Source organism: Perna viridis, chromosome 1 (assembly GCF_037379345.1).
Source record: "Perna viridis isolate PV_CMFRI_1.1 ecotype Kerala chromosome 1, ASM3737934v1, whole genome shotgun sequence".
Classification (NCBI taxonomy): Eukaryota; Metazoa; Mollusca; class Bivalvia; order Mytilida; family Mytilidae; genus Perna; species Perna viridis.
This window is the reverse complement of record NC_142445.1, coordinates 58,493,618-58,508,558: the sequence shown is the minus strand read 5'-3', so window position 1 is coordinate 58,508,558 and position 14,941 is coordinate 58,493,618. Positions and strand designations below refer to the sequence as shown.

Here is a 14,941-nt window from a genome sequence, read left to right as displayed (position 1 = left end):
AGTAATAAGAAAATATGTTAAATAACCTGTTTTAAAATGTTTTTAATACAGTTTACTTTGTAAGATAACTTTACGTGTCTTTAATGTAAAGATAATTACATCCACAATTAGTATCACCTAACTTACCATGGAAGTAACTTCAGACACTATATTTGTCATTATGTAGTTTCTGACCCTCATTTCCTCTGTTTTCTGAACCAACGAGTTGTCAATCATTAGAGATGTACCGGAGTTAGACTGGGTAAATACAACTGACTCCTGATAATTTCCAGAATCTATGTGAATCTTTGGTAGATTCCCAGGCCCAGATGGCTCACATACCAGTTTAATTGTTTGGGTAGTCTTAAACTTTTCATTTCCATTCTTGGCAAACATTATCAATTGCCTACCGTAAATCAGGCTGGAAGCTATGTATACTCTGTGATTGATTTCGTTTGAACAGGAAGGGTTGTTTCTTTTGAAACTTTCAATATCAACATTATACCTCTTTTCTGCTAGAATTTGTGGTATAAGGGAGTTTGGTTCAATGTCTTCGCATATCTTTTCAATTATATTATCGGGAAAATTAGCTATGATCCAAAAGTCTGCCATCGATAATTTGCCGACGAGAGGATCTTCACTTATAGACTTCAACCAAGTTTCATTCCCTAATTTTTCCATACGAGTCAACCATTTGACCCGCAACGGTAATACATCACTTAAGTCTTGAAAGACTTCATAGATGGTATTGCTGTTTTGTTGAAGATAAAGTGCAGTAGACGTTTTCCCAAAGGCAAAGGCAATTTCATTCAAAGAAGCCCTGTCTTCTCCATCAACTATGTTTTTGCTGTCAAAGTTTTCAAGGAATTCAGTATTTCCACATGCTGCAGCGCTCAAAAGAAAATCTTCAACTGAAAGACCACTTTCAACTAATCTTATCAAAGTTTTCGTATATTCTTTCTTAGTCATAACTTTTTTCATCTTTGTCGCCAATGGCTCTTTTCCATGAGAAGGCAATAGCAGTAAGAGTTCATGCAAATTATCTTCTGATTCCTTATAGCCCATACATGTAAGAACCTGCTGCCATGCTGTGCAACCTTTCGGTATCTCTCGCATCATTCTTTGTAGTAGATGCTCACTTGTTGTTTCATATTTTAATTTATGTTGGTATGACCAATAATTAACAACAGCCTTTTGTCGTCTGAAGAACAGCCTACAGAATTTACCTTCCTCGTCCAATGGCCTAGTCGTGCGTTCCTGCATTGCAAAATATTGTTGATTTTGATACAACTTTGACCACCCAATACACAGGTCAAGCAGGCATTCCATGCAATAGTAATCTGTTTGGTCTTCTGTTTTGTGATTAACATGAGTAGTTGATATCAGTGATGGTTCTGAACTGAGATATGCAACTATGTGATGATTTCCTAATGCTGCTGCATAAATAATTGGTGTCACGCCATATTGATCATTTTGTGTTCGTAGTGTTCCTTTGGATTTCTTGTCTACAAGGGTTACAACATCTAAATGACTTCTTCGGACTGCAACGTGCAGCGCATTTTCTCTATTGTCTTTCTGTAGCCAGCTTATATCGAAATTCATTATCAATCTTATGCATTCCAGATGATTGTTCAGAACCGCACATGTCAAAACAGTTTCCTGATTTTTACCTTCATGTGACATCACCTTTTTTACTAAATTGTCATCATTGTTTATTACCTGTAACAGTAAATTCAAAGAGCTGTTACAACCAGTCTCAGCAGCATACATGTAAAGAGACACAGTTTCGGAAAAATTTGATTTTAACTGTTCCTTGATAAGATACTTTGAATTTGATATAATGTATTCTCCTAAATGATCATTGCCAGTTCGCAGTACGGACAGTAGGTCCATTTTCATACGCTTCAGATTTTTGAAGAATTTAGGAGAGTCATCTTCGACTGTTTCTTTCTTTTCATTTTCAATCATATAATTGTGAAACCACCCACAACAATAGCTTGTCTGTGTGTAATTAGTAGAAAATTCAGCTTTGTGTTCTTCTAATAGCCGAGCAACAATGACATTTCCACAGGCATTAGCATAGTCCAACGCCATGTTACCATGCCTATCTGTCTGGTTCAAAATCTCCGGCCTTGTCTGTAGTAGTTTGGATGCCAGTGTATACATTCCATGTATTGCAGCGAAATGTAATGAACTCTCTCTGCTCTCAGAGTAAACGACTAAACTCGTGTTGCTATTTTCAAGTAACTGAAGGCAGAACTTTTCCCTACCTTTGGCGAGAGAAAATCTATATGCTTTATCAAGGACGTCCCGTGGCATAACTAACCCAAGCTCCTTGTCTGAATACTTGCTCAGAAGTTTGAAGATTTCCACATTTCCAATTTGAGAAGCTAACTCTGTCAAAATATTTACTTGGACTGTGTTTCTAATGCTTTTGTCTTCTTTATAGCACTGTAGAAGAAATTCGAATGTTTTTGCACAATTACCTTTTAATGCGTATTCTAAAACGCCCCACGACGGAACGTAATGTTTTCCTAGAAGATTTTGGAAAGCTGGATCATTCATGTCACAGACCATGGGGATGCGACTTCGAACTAAATACTTCACAATTTCGAAGTGTCCATTCAAGCCAGAAATACATATAAACGCAGTAAAACACGCTTTCTGTTCATTGGTCATTTTAGTAATTTCTAAACTACTCAGAATGCTCTTGATGAAGTTAAAGTTCCCAGTCTCAGCTGCCCTAGCCATTACCGTCTGCCATACAGAATTTAAAACCCCACTTTCTAACAGCGTGTGTTGGCCTATTAACTGCAGATATGCCCATAGCTGTTTGTACACTGCTATTGTAACCATATCTGTACTTAAAGTTAACCCTTCTTCTGATAATAACAATTGTTTTACATTTTCAACAGTCTTTTTGCGTAGTCGAAGAATATCTGTTTTGTCAGATGATCGCGCATACAACGGAAGGAGATCAAAAAGTGTTAAATTAAGTAATACCGGGTCAGATAATTTCCTAGTTTCGGATTTTTTAATCTTATCTAAGTATAGGTCAAATACCCAGGACTCTCCTGACATTAGAAGTACTGCCCATATAGTGTTGGTCATTTCATCAACACCGATCGATTCAATTTCTCGTTTCAAAACATCTACGATATTTCCATTGGTATTTTGATCCTCACTACACAAGAGATAGTACTTGTTGTATTGCTCGTTGAGCTCACCTACTTGAAGGTATTCCAGTATGTTCATAAAGATATTCACTGATGATTCAGTGTAAAATGTAGTCAACGTGTCTCTAACAGTTGATTTGTATTTTGCAACGGTCTCTGTTGAGTTTAGTTTCCAGTTTTCAGCATGTATACGTTTAAGTAAAATACCAAGATCTCCATCGTTACAACCGCTCGTCTCTGCTTTTATTCCGAAGAAATGAAAGGGGTAAGGCAGTTTGGCCCCTTCTCCAATGTGTCTCCAACCGATAAAGAATAGCAACTGAGTCAACGAGTAAGTAAGTCTCTCATATCTATTCCTGACTGACATAAACTTCCACACAAGTGGCTGTATTTGAGAGGCATCTTTTGTCAAAGGCATGTTACGTTCGATGCTTGGATTGCCATATACAACTCCGTAAGTCATTGGAAGGACTTTGTTTGAGTCCTTAAGATTAACAATAGTCGGTTGGATATCTAATGTCTTTGAAACCAACTGTTGGTCACCAATCGCAAAGGCAACATGAATTAATGCAGCCCGGTTATTTTTAGCAACTTTACTTAATTTAATTAATTCTTGAACACGCCTATGACCATTTGACTTAAGTGTTTTTACTATTTTCATAGCTGCTCTTCCTTTATCCTCTTTATATTCCTCTTTCAGACCTCTATGACTAGACCTAGAACTCAAACTAAAATAATATCCACTGCGCCATGGCACCCACGACCTACATATTTGCTTCCCATGGTTTTGTTGTATTTCATTTTCCACTGGGAAAAGCTGATCTAAACCTATTGGTTTTTGGTAGGTAAACCGTCTCTTGGTATCAAAATCTGGCACCCCTTTTAGTAACGTTGGATTACAACCGCACATTAGTAACAATTCAGCGCAATGCCAGTTTTGTTTTGTAAGCGCATACCACAATGCAGTTGATCCTGATTTGTCTCTTAAGTCCAACACAGGAGATTCATGTATACAACAAGGATTTAAGTTTGAAACCAAGAACTTTAGCACTTCATGATTTCCATTGTTTGCTAGGTGGTGTAAGGCCGATTTTCCTGTAATGTCCACTGCTGTTAATAAATCTTCATAAGATTTTATCTCAATAGATGTTAGACTTTTGCTGACGAGATGATTACAAATCTCGTTCTCATTTCTGCAGGCAAGATATAAGATAATTTCACCTAGCGCCTTGTTGCCAAGCTTTTTAATGTTCTTGTCAATTAGTTCCAAAAACTTTTTAACAACTGATGTAGGACAATACTGACACAACATACTAATTGTTTCAGGAGTCTGTGAGTGTAAACCTCTGTAATGAAAATGTAGACCAGATAAAACAACACGAAATTCATATTTATCGAAATAACATATTTCCTTATGAAAACGATAAAAAATTGCTAACTCATTTAGTTGTATTGTTTTTTGTTTTTGTTTTTTTTTTTGGGGGGGGGTGTATATCAGAAGATTCTTTGAGTTGATAGTGTCAACGTCATGTTTTTTCTCTAGTTTAAGATGTTTCGCTTAGCTGCTTTGCATGAACTGCGTTGAATACAGACAAAACTATCATAATCATGAAAATTGTCCCATTCTCCGCAACCATACGTCATGTACATGTATAAAATCCGAACAATCAAATTTAGAAATGGTGTCCTTATGAAAGTCATGTACATGTATTTTATAAGGACACGTTTTCTAGATTTGACTGTTCTATTATATCTAAGTTGATATCACTGCAGTTTAAGCACTATGCCCTTATCAGTTTAAATAAAAAAAAATATTAGCCCAAACTTTATCCTTTATATAAAGGTTCAGTGCGTTTAATATTTTGCTACAGATTCGTTATCCTTGAAAATGCTGATTCTTTAAAGCTCAAAAAGAACGGATAGTAGCTTCATAATATCCCTTGACAAATTCATTGGCGAGACTAGAACAAGCAGTTCTTACTTTTCCTGGTTAAGAGAGTTGATGACCAGGTGTGATCCCTTATCCAGGAAGAATTCTAAAACCTCCCATAACTTAAATAGGCAACAACCATTTATAAGATCTGCGTCATCTTTCAAAATCTTCCCATCTGGTTCAACTTCGAGTCTACAATAGTTACATACCTTAGTCAGTTCACCTACAGCGTTAGAAGTAAATTTATAAATGTATCGCTGCTCAGGCTTTCTTTCAAATGTTTATTTCAAATACTGTAAATATGGTTGAAATTTTAATATGGTTTCGAATAATTATTGTACACGAAAATAGTTTTTTGTAAGAAGTCGATAGATAAAATATTAGATAAAATATTAGATAAAATGATTACATCATTAATGCAGGTACATGTAAATGAGAAACACCTCAATGTTCAATACAAAATGCTAGCCACCATAAATCTTCTACAAAAAATTGCGGATGAAGTGCAATTCACGGAAAGAAAAGAAAATACAAAAGAGTATTAAGTTAAAACCAATTACATACAGAAGTAGGTAGTTTTATGAACTGGATAAAACAATAGTGGACACATGTATATTGGTGGTGCTATATATTCACATGTATATAGCTGGTATCTGTTTGTGTACGAATCAATGCAATAAAAACAATACATATAACAAGAGGCTCCCAGGAGCCTGAATGGCTCACCTGATTTTTTTTTTTTTTTTTTTTTTGCCTTTTTAAGGCAATAATTGTAACAAGGAGTCGTCGGACAGATTTAAGTGGAAGAAGACTCCGACAAGACTTATCACAAGGATCATATCATCGACTGAAAGTTTCTACTAGTATCTATTATAGTTTTCAAGATATTGGATGAAAACTGCTAAAACATCATTTTCCGCCTTTCAAGGGCAATAACTCTAACAAGGAGTCGTCCGATAACCTTCATCCCGTTAACTTTTGGAGGCCTTATCAAAAAGATCATATCAGCAGTTGAAAGTTACTATCTTTCAAAGTTTTCAAGATATTGGCTGAATAATGTTAAAAAACCTATTTTTTCACCTTTCAAGGGTAATAACTGTGACATGGAGTCATCCGACAACTTTGATCCAAGCAGACTTTTGTAGGCCTTATAATAAGGATCATTTCGGCAATTGAAAGAATTTGGCTAAACCTAATGTTTTTGGAGATATACGAGAAAAAAACTCCTGACTGACCCCTATGTTCTATGTTTAGTAACGGTGGCCATGTTTTGACAGATCGGAAGTCCCCACATTAGTTCAATGCAAAATATCCTAAGAAACTTTCATACCAAAGTTGGTTAAAATTGGTCTAGTAATGTCAGAGGAGAAGATTTTTAAAAGAAACTTTCATAAAAAGAGCAATACAAAAAACGTTCAAAAAGGGGCAAAAAACTCGAACATAGCTTAACAGATTAAGACGAAAATTTAACCAGAGATAGATCTCATCAAGCTGAACACTTTTATCTTCAGAAAATTTCGCTAAACCTAAAAAATTTTGGAGATATATGCAAAAACTTCAGTCTGACCCCTATGTTCTAGTAACGGCGGCAATGTTTTTCGACAGATAAAATATCCCCATATCATTTCTATGCAAAACACCATAAGGAATATTCACACAAAGGTTCTGATTGGTCTAGTAGTTTCAGAGAAGAAGAGTTTTGAAAAATTGTTAACGACGACGACGACCACGGACGCCAAGTGATAGGCCAGGTGAGCTAAAAAGTTAAATCAAGTTATAAACAAGTCAAGTAGATTGATCGAATTTCAATTTATACGAGATAATGAGTTTACCTAGACCAAATATCCTTAACTATTTTCAGCCTAGCCTTAGGATGTAGTTCATCTGGAGTCTTTCCTAGCAGCCGTTTATATGGCTTCGCTCCTGTCCATTTGAGTAACCAATCTGACCAACCCATTGCCATCAACTTGTTACTTATCATCATAATACTTTTAACTGTAACATATCATTAACTTATGTGTGTATCGACTGTAATAAATCATTTACTTACATGTATATGTGTATTACAAACTATACAATGTTCGCATGTTCTATTGCAAAACAGTGTATAACTTCGCGGAGCGCAGCTCGATACGACCACAACATGTTAAACTATGTTCACTTGGAACAAGTGGGGACACATTATTAGTTTTTGACAAACTTATGCATTGGAACTTATAACAGTTAAATATGGAGACAAAAAACATAAGAGATGTTAATCTGATAGAAAAACCCAGGGAGGAGTCATAAAGAATCTGATGAAAAAAAATCAAAATCGGACCAAAAATTAAACTGGGAAATTTGTTCAGGTGTGGCCCCTTTGCACACTTATATCTCGAAAAACGTAAGAGATATCCAAAATCTGATTGAAAGAAGTAGGTAGGCATTATAATTAGGAATCCAATGAATAAAATGCAAAATCGGACCACAAATTGATAATTGAACTTTTTTGATGGCCCAATTTCGTACCATTTTAATTCCAAAACGGTTAAGGATAAGTCTACCCTGTAAACAAAATTAAAAACAGAATTTCAAACGAAACACGTTGACATCCGAATCATAAAAAAATCTTATTAAATATAATCTTTCCGATCAATTCTAATGATAAAACCAATTTTTCCCTTTTTAACACCTTATTTTCAAAAGGGTTGCATAAAAATGACATATTTTTTGAAAAGAAATAAACCTATAGCATACCTTAAAGAAATAAACCTATAGCATACCTTTAAGAAAGCAAAATGAAAATATGGCTAAATAATTCCGTACCTGCTTATTTTTTGTGTCTTCTGGCTTACATTTATTGTTTGCATCTGTATTTTTGTGAGAATTCAATCTTCATAGAATTAACAAATGTATTCATGACTTTTCTATCAAAATTTGAAGTGAAATGTAAGCAAGTTTTATGTTAACTCTCACCTTAAATACATCAGATTTAAGGTTTAGATTTGTAGTCAAGTAACATCGGTGATGTGTGAACATCTTAATGGTTTTTTGTTTTTTATTTTTTTTATTTTTTTTTTTTTTTGCCTAATCAATATTGTACATCTGAATGGATCACATTTATAGCATTTTATTATTTACTTTATTTAAATCATGATACGATGTTATTTGTTGAATTGGACGATAACGCCCCGTGTGAATTGCTTTGATGAGTCCCCTGTGTAGTTCATGTCGGGTAGCTGCATAAGTGTAGCTAGACTATTACCGATTGTACGCACTTGCAATATAGTTGGTGCCGCTGTCGGAGCAGGACATGCTTGGCTTTCCGGATCGAGCTCCTAATGTTAATTGAGGTTTCAAGTAGGAATTTGTGTTGCTAGTGGTTTAGTTATTTGTGTGACGTGTTGTTTTTCTGCAGTTTTTTGTGTAATGATTTCATTCGGTTCGCTACATTGTGTATGCAGATAGTCTGTGTTTCCTGTTTTTACGTTCGGGCCATATACTTGGATTTTATCCCATTGTCGTATTTTTATCGATAGTCGATAAGCTCTTGAATTTCACTTAAAATGCATAATAAAATCCAGTGACAGCATTCAGACTTTATATGAAATAGCCAAACATACCATTAGGTCTACTTTTTTATGACATGCAATTTGATATTTTCAAAATTCAAAATGAAGAATAAGGATAACTTATCTGGATATCTCAGCAGTTCATGGCTACTAGATATAACAACACTTACCTAATTCTGTGTCTTTAAGACAACAACTCTCTAGTGCCAAATCAGTAACACTGCCACCATTATCCATCAACAGTTTATAATGCTGCCAGTATCCGAATGTGACAGCTACATCTAATGCATTGACTCCCCCATCATTCTCTGCCATCACATCTATTGGGACTGTAGCCTGTAGTTGAAAAAAATATAACACACCTTCATCCGAAATAGTATAATGACTCAAGTCGATGTGAAATCGATCATAAAAATTACCAACGATGTTAGAACTGTCAAATTTGCGATGCATCAGTTCTAACATCGTTGGGAATTTTTCAGACCTTTCTATACATATATAAGTTTGCATTTGTTTTTTGTTTTAGTAAAATATACTGTGTATCATTATTCACAACCACAGAAATGTACACAGCTAAACTGAGCGAGTCAATTTTAATCAAAATTCCTTCGTTATTGACCTATATAGTAATGAAAATGACGCCCTTACCTTAAGAACCATTTTGAGAGCTCCGGAGTCCTGCCATCCAGATGCCACATGCAGCACATTTGTTCCAGGATATTTATTGGTAAAAGCTACATCTCTGAACAATCTATAGCAGTGACGCAGAAACTGGTCGTCCTTGGTTTTAATGAACTCCTCGAAGTTTACATCCCTGGTCAAGAGGTTAACATGCTGTAAAACTCCTGGAACATGTCTCCATACTTTGAGCAAATTCTGTTTTGGATACTTTTCACCTGTGAGAAGTTCCAAGACTGTCATGGTAAGTCTGATCATATTGTCTTTTAATTTCTCCGCATTTTCAAATGAACCTTCTTTTGGGAAGATTTCGACATCAACTACAGTATCTGAGCCTTCTTCAGAATGGAAAAAAATATCCCCGTTTTTCAGTATCAGGTGAAGAATACTGTCAGGTACATCTTTATGAGAGGCTACAAGAACCAAGCTTTGTAAGTAAGAAACATCTACCAGCTGCGTCGACCTGAAGTTATATAATTTCTTCTGAAAATTTCTCTGAAAAGAACATCGTCTGTCGGAAAGTTCACAACTCCAAACTACACCGGCGGACTTTTTTATGATAGCCTCGGCTAGCTGATAACACTTCATTTCAATGCAGTCATGCAGGCACTCGCATGCTATGTGAACCTGTCCAGTGGTATCCAACCCCATCTCTGGGTCATTTTTCAAAAGTATGTGTCCAATATCATTAAATACTTCTGACGATACGGGCGGTTTTGCCCGTCGTGCTGGGTGTTTCTTGTACAAGAGTTTACCAAGTAACGACTTCCTTCTCACAACTGGTATTGTCAAAGATTTACTTAGTTCTTCAGCATACTTGCTTGATTCCACAGAACTCTTCACTACACTGTTGTCTTTTGGTTTTTGGCGAGAAATTAAATAGTTAACAACCTCTACTGATAAAGTCTTACTAGAGCATGCTACGCCAATGATGTCAATAGCATTTAATCTACGTGATTTATTTTTCCTCCACTTTCTGAAGACAGGCTCTACTATATCAAGGACACCAGACGAGGCAGCTAAAACCATCGTTTCGTCACTTATTGCATCAATATTCTTCACTAACTCATCGATGATGTCGAAGTTCTTTTCCTTAATAGCTGTTGTCAGCGCAAGGTCACCTTGAGCCTTGAAGTCAACAGAGAATAGATAAACTAGAAGTTGAAGTTGTGTGCTCTCTTTCTTTGAACCTTTGGGCAGTGATACCACTCTTTGTATTGCGTTCGATTTATCTATATCTGAACACAATTCCATAACAGCTTTGACGAGTCTCAAAGATCTCATTTCTATTGCTAACTCGAGAGCGTTTCTTCCAAAATCGTCGCGAAAGGACGACGCTGTAAGGTCAAATTTCTTAATCTTCTTCATTGCCATGGTGCTCCCAGTTTTAACAGCCAGAAAGAATGCAGAACTCGTTGTCTTGACCTTGTCACCGGACTTTTCGTGAAATTTAAATGCCTTCAGTTTAGTTTTCTTGTTCCGCTTATCTTTTGGCGTCGCACACTTGTGTCTGAAAAAAAAACAACTTTCACTAATAGTAGTTCACAAATTGATAAAAAAACGAAGTGCAAAATAAAACAATCCTCTAGTACTCGAAATTACAGACATATATCATTGATAGTAAGTACATTATACGAGCACTTCTATTGAATTTTACAACCAAACACATCCAAAAATATCTGTACTTTTTAAGTAATACGTTAGTTTAAGTAAAATAAAAAATGAAAAATATGTAAAATTAAATGACAAAATCTCCTTATTACGTTCTCAAATATCACTGTAGACTTTGCCAATGAGGGACTGGATTATTTCTATTAACCGGCCATACTCGATTGAAATGCATGTATGCAGACCCTAACTCTCATGAAAAAATTAACGTGATTGTTATGATTCAATTTTTCAAAACAAATTTCATATACTAGTTGTGATACTTAATAACAACTTTGATAATAATGCCGTCATATACTTTTCAAGGATAATTAAAAACCACAAAACCTTCTATATACGTCAAGGTCAGCAATGGCTTCCGAATAACATCATTTCAAATGAAACGCTTTTTGAGCCATTCATGGTTCAGATACCATACATATGTAAGATGTCACTCAAACTCCGTCCCTAATATAGAGTTTTGGCTATGATATTGGTTTCAATATCCTTTCTTTTTTTCGTGTATTGTTTTTTTTTTGTTTTTTGTTTTTTGTTTTTTGTTTTTTTTTGTTGTTTTTTTTTTGTTTTGTTTTTTTTTGTTCGTTTGTGTGTTTATTTGTTTTTTTATTGTTGTGTCCATATTTTCTAAAGTTTAATGGAATGTGCTTAGTCTTACTTGGTTGTTGGTTTAATAAAGTGCCTACAGCCACTACACTGTTCATACTCAATTTCTGGTAGTTTCTGTATTGACCTTGACCATCGAAGCTCTTCTTCTCTAGTCTTCCAGAGAGTCATTTTTATATTCTTTGTGAGCGAGAATGACTGACGTGAGCTTTCCTCATCATTGCCATGAATTGATACAGCTTTGTACGATGTGTTGATGATTTTTGGTATCCAGGAACTGTCTCTAATTCTCTTTTTAGCCTTTGATCCTTCTTCGTCGTGTAACGGCTTCGGTTTGCCGGAAAGTTTTTCAACTATAAGATCTAAAGTTTCCTCTTTCATAAGCAATCCATAATGTAGTAGTCCGTAGCCAAATTTGTCAGAACAGGTCAAGTCGACAACTTTATCGCAATACTTTAATAGGTAACTTACGGTTTCATCTCTTCTATGGTACACTGCGACCAGTAATGGTGTCCGCCCGTTTACGTCTTTAATATTCGCTTTGACATTTGTATTTTCCATCAAACATTTAACTATGTTGTTATTTCCTTTTTCACAAGCATAGTGAAGAGGTGTGGAACCTCTCCAGTCAGTAACATTAGGATCAGCACCCCCTTTAAGAAGCACCTGAGTACATCGGAGTTTGTTGGATTGAGATGATTCGTGAAGCGGTGACCTACCGGAGTAGTCACATGTGTTGAAGTCAGCACCAAGTGATTTGAGCATAATAAGAGTTTCTGCAGCACCGTAAAGAGCACAATCGAACACGTAAGTGTTTAACACATCGGATAACGACTTGATTATTGGTAAAAGCATGCTAGCCACGGTCTCAAAATGTTTTAAAGGTTCTTCGTCTACAGTTTTTAATTTGAACTTCCGCAGCATAGATTGGGCTGTCCGCATTACCATACAGACTGTAGTTTCCTCGAGTTCTATGTCAGCCCGGAAAGAATGAATTTCTCGACAGACTTCTATATTACCATACCTGATAGAAAGCTGGATTCCCTTGTTTAGATCTGCATCGGAAATATTTGGAAATAGAAGTAATGATACTTGATCAATAGCGCCAATTTTACAAGCGATGTGAAAAGGTAGGAATTCCATTAAATCCCTTTCAGATCTTTCAAAACCCCTGTCTAATAATGTCTTAGTTACATCTGTCAACTTGTATTTTGCTGATAAATGTAGAAAAGTGGTTCCAAGTTTCAATTCAGAAGATGGTTTTAAGGAATCTGCGATACGTCGTACATTTGAAAACATTTTGTTCGCCATAGATAAGTACATAAGACAGCATCGAACTCGGTCATCAACACAGTCGGTTTCAAGTTTAGATACGATAAACTCAACATCTTTCGCTTTCTGTTTGTACAAAAGGTCAATGCAACTGTTTCCATTATCATCAGGAGTGTCCACGTCCGCGTTCATTTGGATCAAATATGTAATTGTGGAAGCTTTTCGCCTGTATAGCGCGTGATGCAATGGCGATCGCTTCCAATTATCTGTGTGGTATATCATCTCACTCCCAACTCCAGCGACTAATATTTCACACTCATCCAACTTCCCATTTGCTGCTGCATAATGAAGAGGAGTGGCTCCCCTCTGGTCTTTTAACGCTTTTGCCGTAGTGCCATCCTGTAGTTGATGAATTGCAGTAGCAAGTTCGTCCTTTTTTCCGAGAGCAGCATAAATATGCAGAGGTGTTCCACGACATTCTGAATTCAAAAGACATGTAAAGGACTGATATTAAAGTTCAGAAAATTTAAAAAAAGATATAAACAGCCAAATTAAGCTATATGAAAGCGTAATCAAGGGAACCAAGGTTATAGCGGTAATCAAAAAAATATATAAGATAAAATGTTAGGGGAAAATAGATCGCAATACATTTAGTAAACTGTTTAATAAGGTGGTCCGTTCTAGGAGATAATGCATTGTATAACTAAAATATTACCATGATGATGGCATTGAATAGAAATTAAGTTTTTTAAAAGTAATCTTCTAAATCGTCAGGGACGAAACCTTCAACATCATGCAGTTCCAATATTCCGTTTTGTTTGGCCAATTGCGCTAAACAGCTATTAAGTACGCGAACACGCTTTAGAAAAGGGGGGTAATACTATGCATAAACTTACCGACAAGTTTGCCACTCCATGACATAATATCTGTTGGTATATGGGAGAAGCCATCGATGGCACTAGCAGCAAGTTCTTCACGAAGAACTTCTTGTGGCCAGTGGCTGACTTTACTTCTTTCAAACAGAAATATAACACATGCGCACATACAGTGATATCTTTTTCCGTCATAGTTGTACCACACCTTGAATAGAAAAAGTATATTCCAGTCTTTTAATTTCTTAATACATGTATATTTAGATTCTTTAAAATGTCCGTAATATACAAATATTAACAATATCTGAGACATTCATTCTTAAAAACTCGAAGCCTTTTCATATGTCCATCAATGACGTTTGTATTATGGCATACACATGTCATTCCGCGTGAAAATGTCGAACCGTAACTTGATAACTCCTTGTTAAAAAAAACTCTAAACTTTACAGTCGTTTTTATGATGGTCAAACGGTCTGCATAATTTCCGGGGAAAATTAGTTTTAGTTTTTTAGTTATGAAACTTTCTTTCAAAATGGAAGGATCAAGATTTTATAAGTCATTCCATATTTTGGAAATGGCATGCAGGAGTTACTTCAAACTATGCACAGTTGTTTTTTTTTACTATTATTTTCAGCCCTGTTACTTTTTTTTTCTTTTTGAAGCAGTTGACTTTTTCATATTTAATGGGATTTTTTCAAAAGTCGTACTGTAGCTTCAGAACCGTTTGTTCTATTATCTTCAAACTTTACACATTTACTTTTGTAATAGTCTAACGGTCTGTGTACTTTTTGGGAAAAAAAATCTAGTTTCAGAATTATGGGACTTTCGTATTTTATACAGGATTTTATCGCATGTCACACTGTAACTCCAACTAACTTGAGAACAAAAATCCATGTATTGCTACTCAAACATTTCATTTAAGTGAATTATTTTATGTATAAAAATTCTCGTATTGTAAGGGCAAACTTCAGTATAACAAATGATATGTGATATAAAAACTCCATTTTTATTTATGTACGTCCATCATGGGGCGGGTGAATCATGCGCTCACGGCGTAGCAAAGAATGCAATGTTGTTCATGTCACTGATTTAATCATGACAGTTTTCACACTAAAAACAAGTATATTTTCAGTGCAAAATAAAACAGTTCAAATTAATCGGCCTTAATATTCCGAAATACCGTTTCGAAAACTACGCGCGCGTATCGTG

General features: G+C 35.5%; 1 protein-coding gene across 2 annotated transcripts in view; it reads right to left on the bottom strand.

The window, feature by feature from the left end:
* Positions 1 to 14,941, bottom strand: part of LOC148629578 (uncharacterized) — a 38,056-nt gene that overhangs the window by 7,945 nt on the left and 15,170 nt on the right. For both annotated transcript variants that reach the window (XM_088553911.1, XM_088553902.1), the window contains exons 3-9: positions 13,757 to 13,940; positions 11,641 to 13,339; positions 9,288 to 10,827; positions 8,810 to 8,975; positions 6,921 to 7,083; positions 5,137 to 5,280; positions 127 to 4,501 (exon numbers count right to left, since the gene is read on the bottom strand). In XM_088553911.1, coding sequence (XP_088410037.1) covers positions 127 to 4,501; positions 5,137 to 5,280; positions 6,921 to 7,083; positions 8,810 to 8,975; positions 9,288 to 10,827; positions 11,641 to 13,339; positions 13,757 to 13,940 — 8,271 coding nt within the window. The remainder of the gene's footprint in view (positions 1 to 126; positions 4,502 to 5,136; positions 5,281 to 6,920; positions 7,084 to 8,809; positions 8,976 to 9,287; positions 10,828 to 11,640; positions 13,340 to 13,756; positions 13,941 to 14,941) is intronic.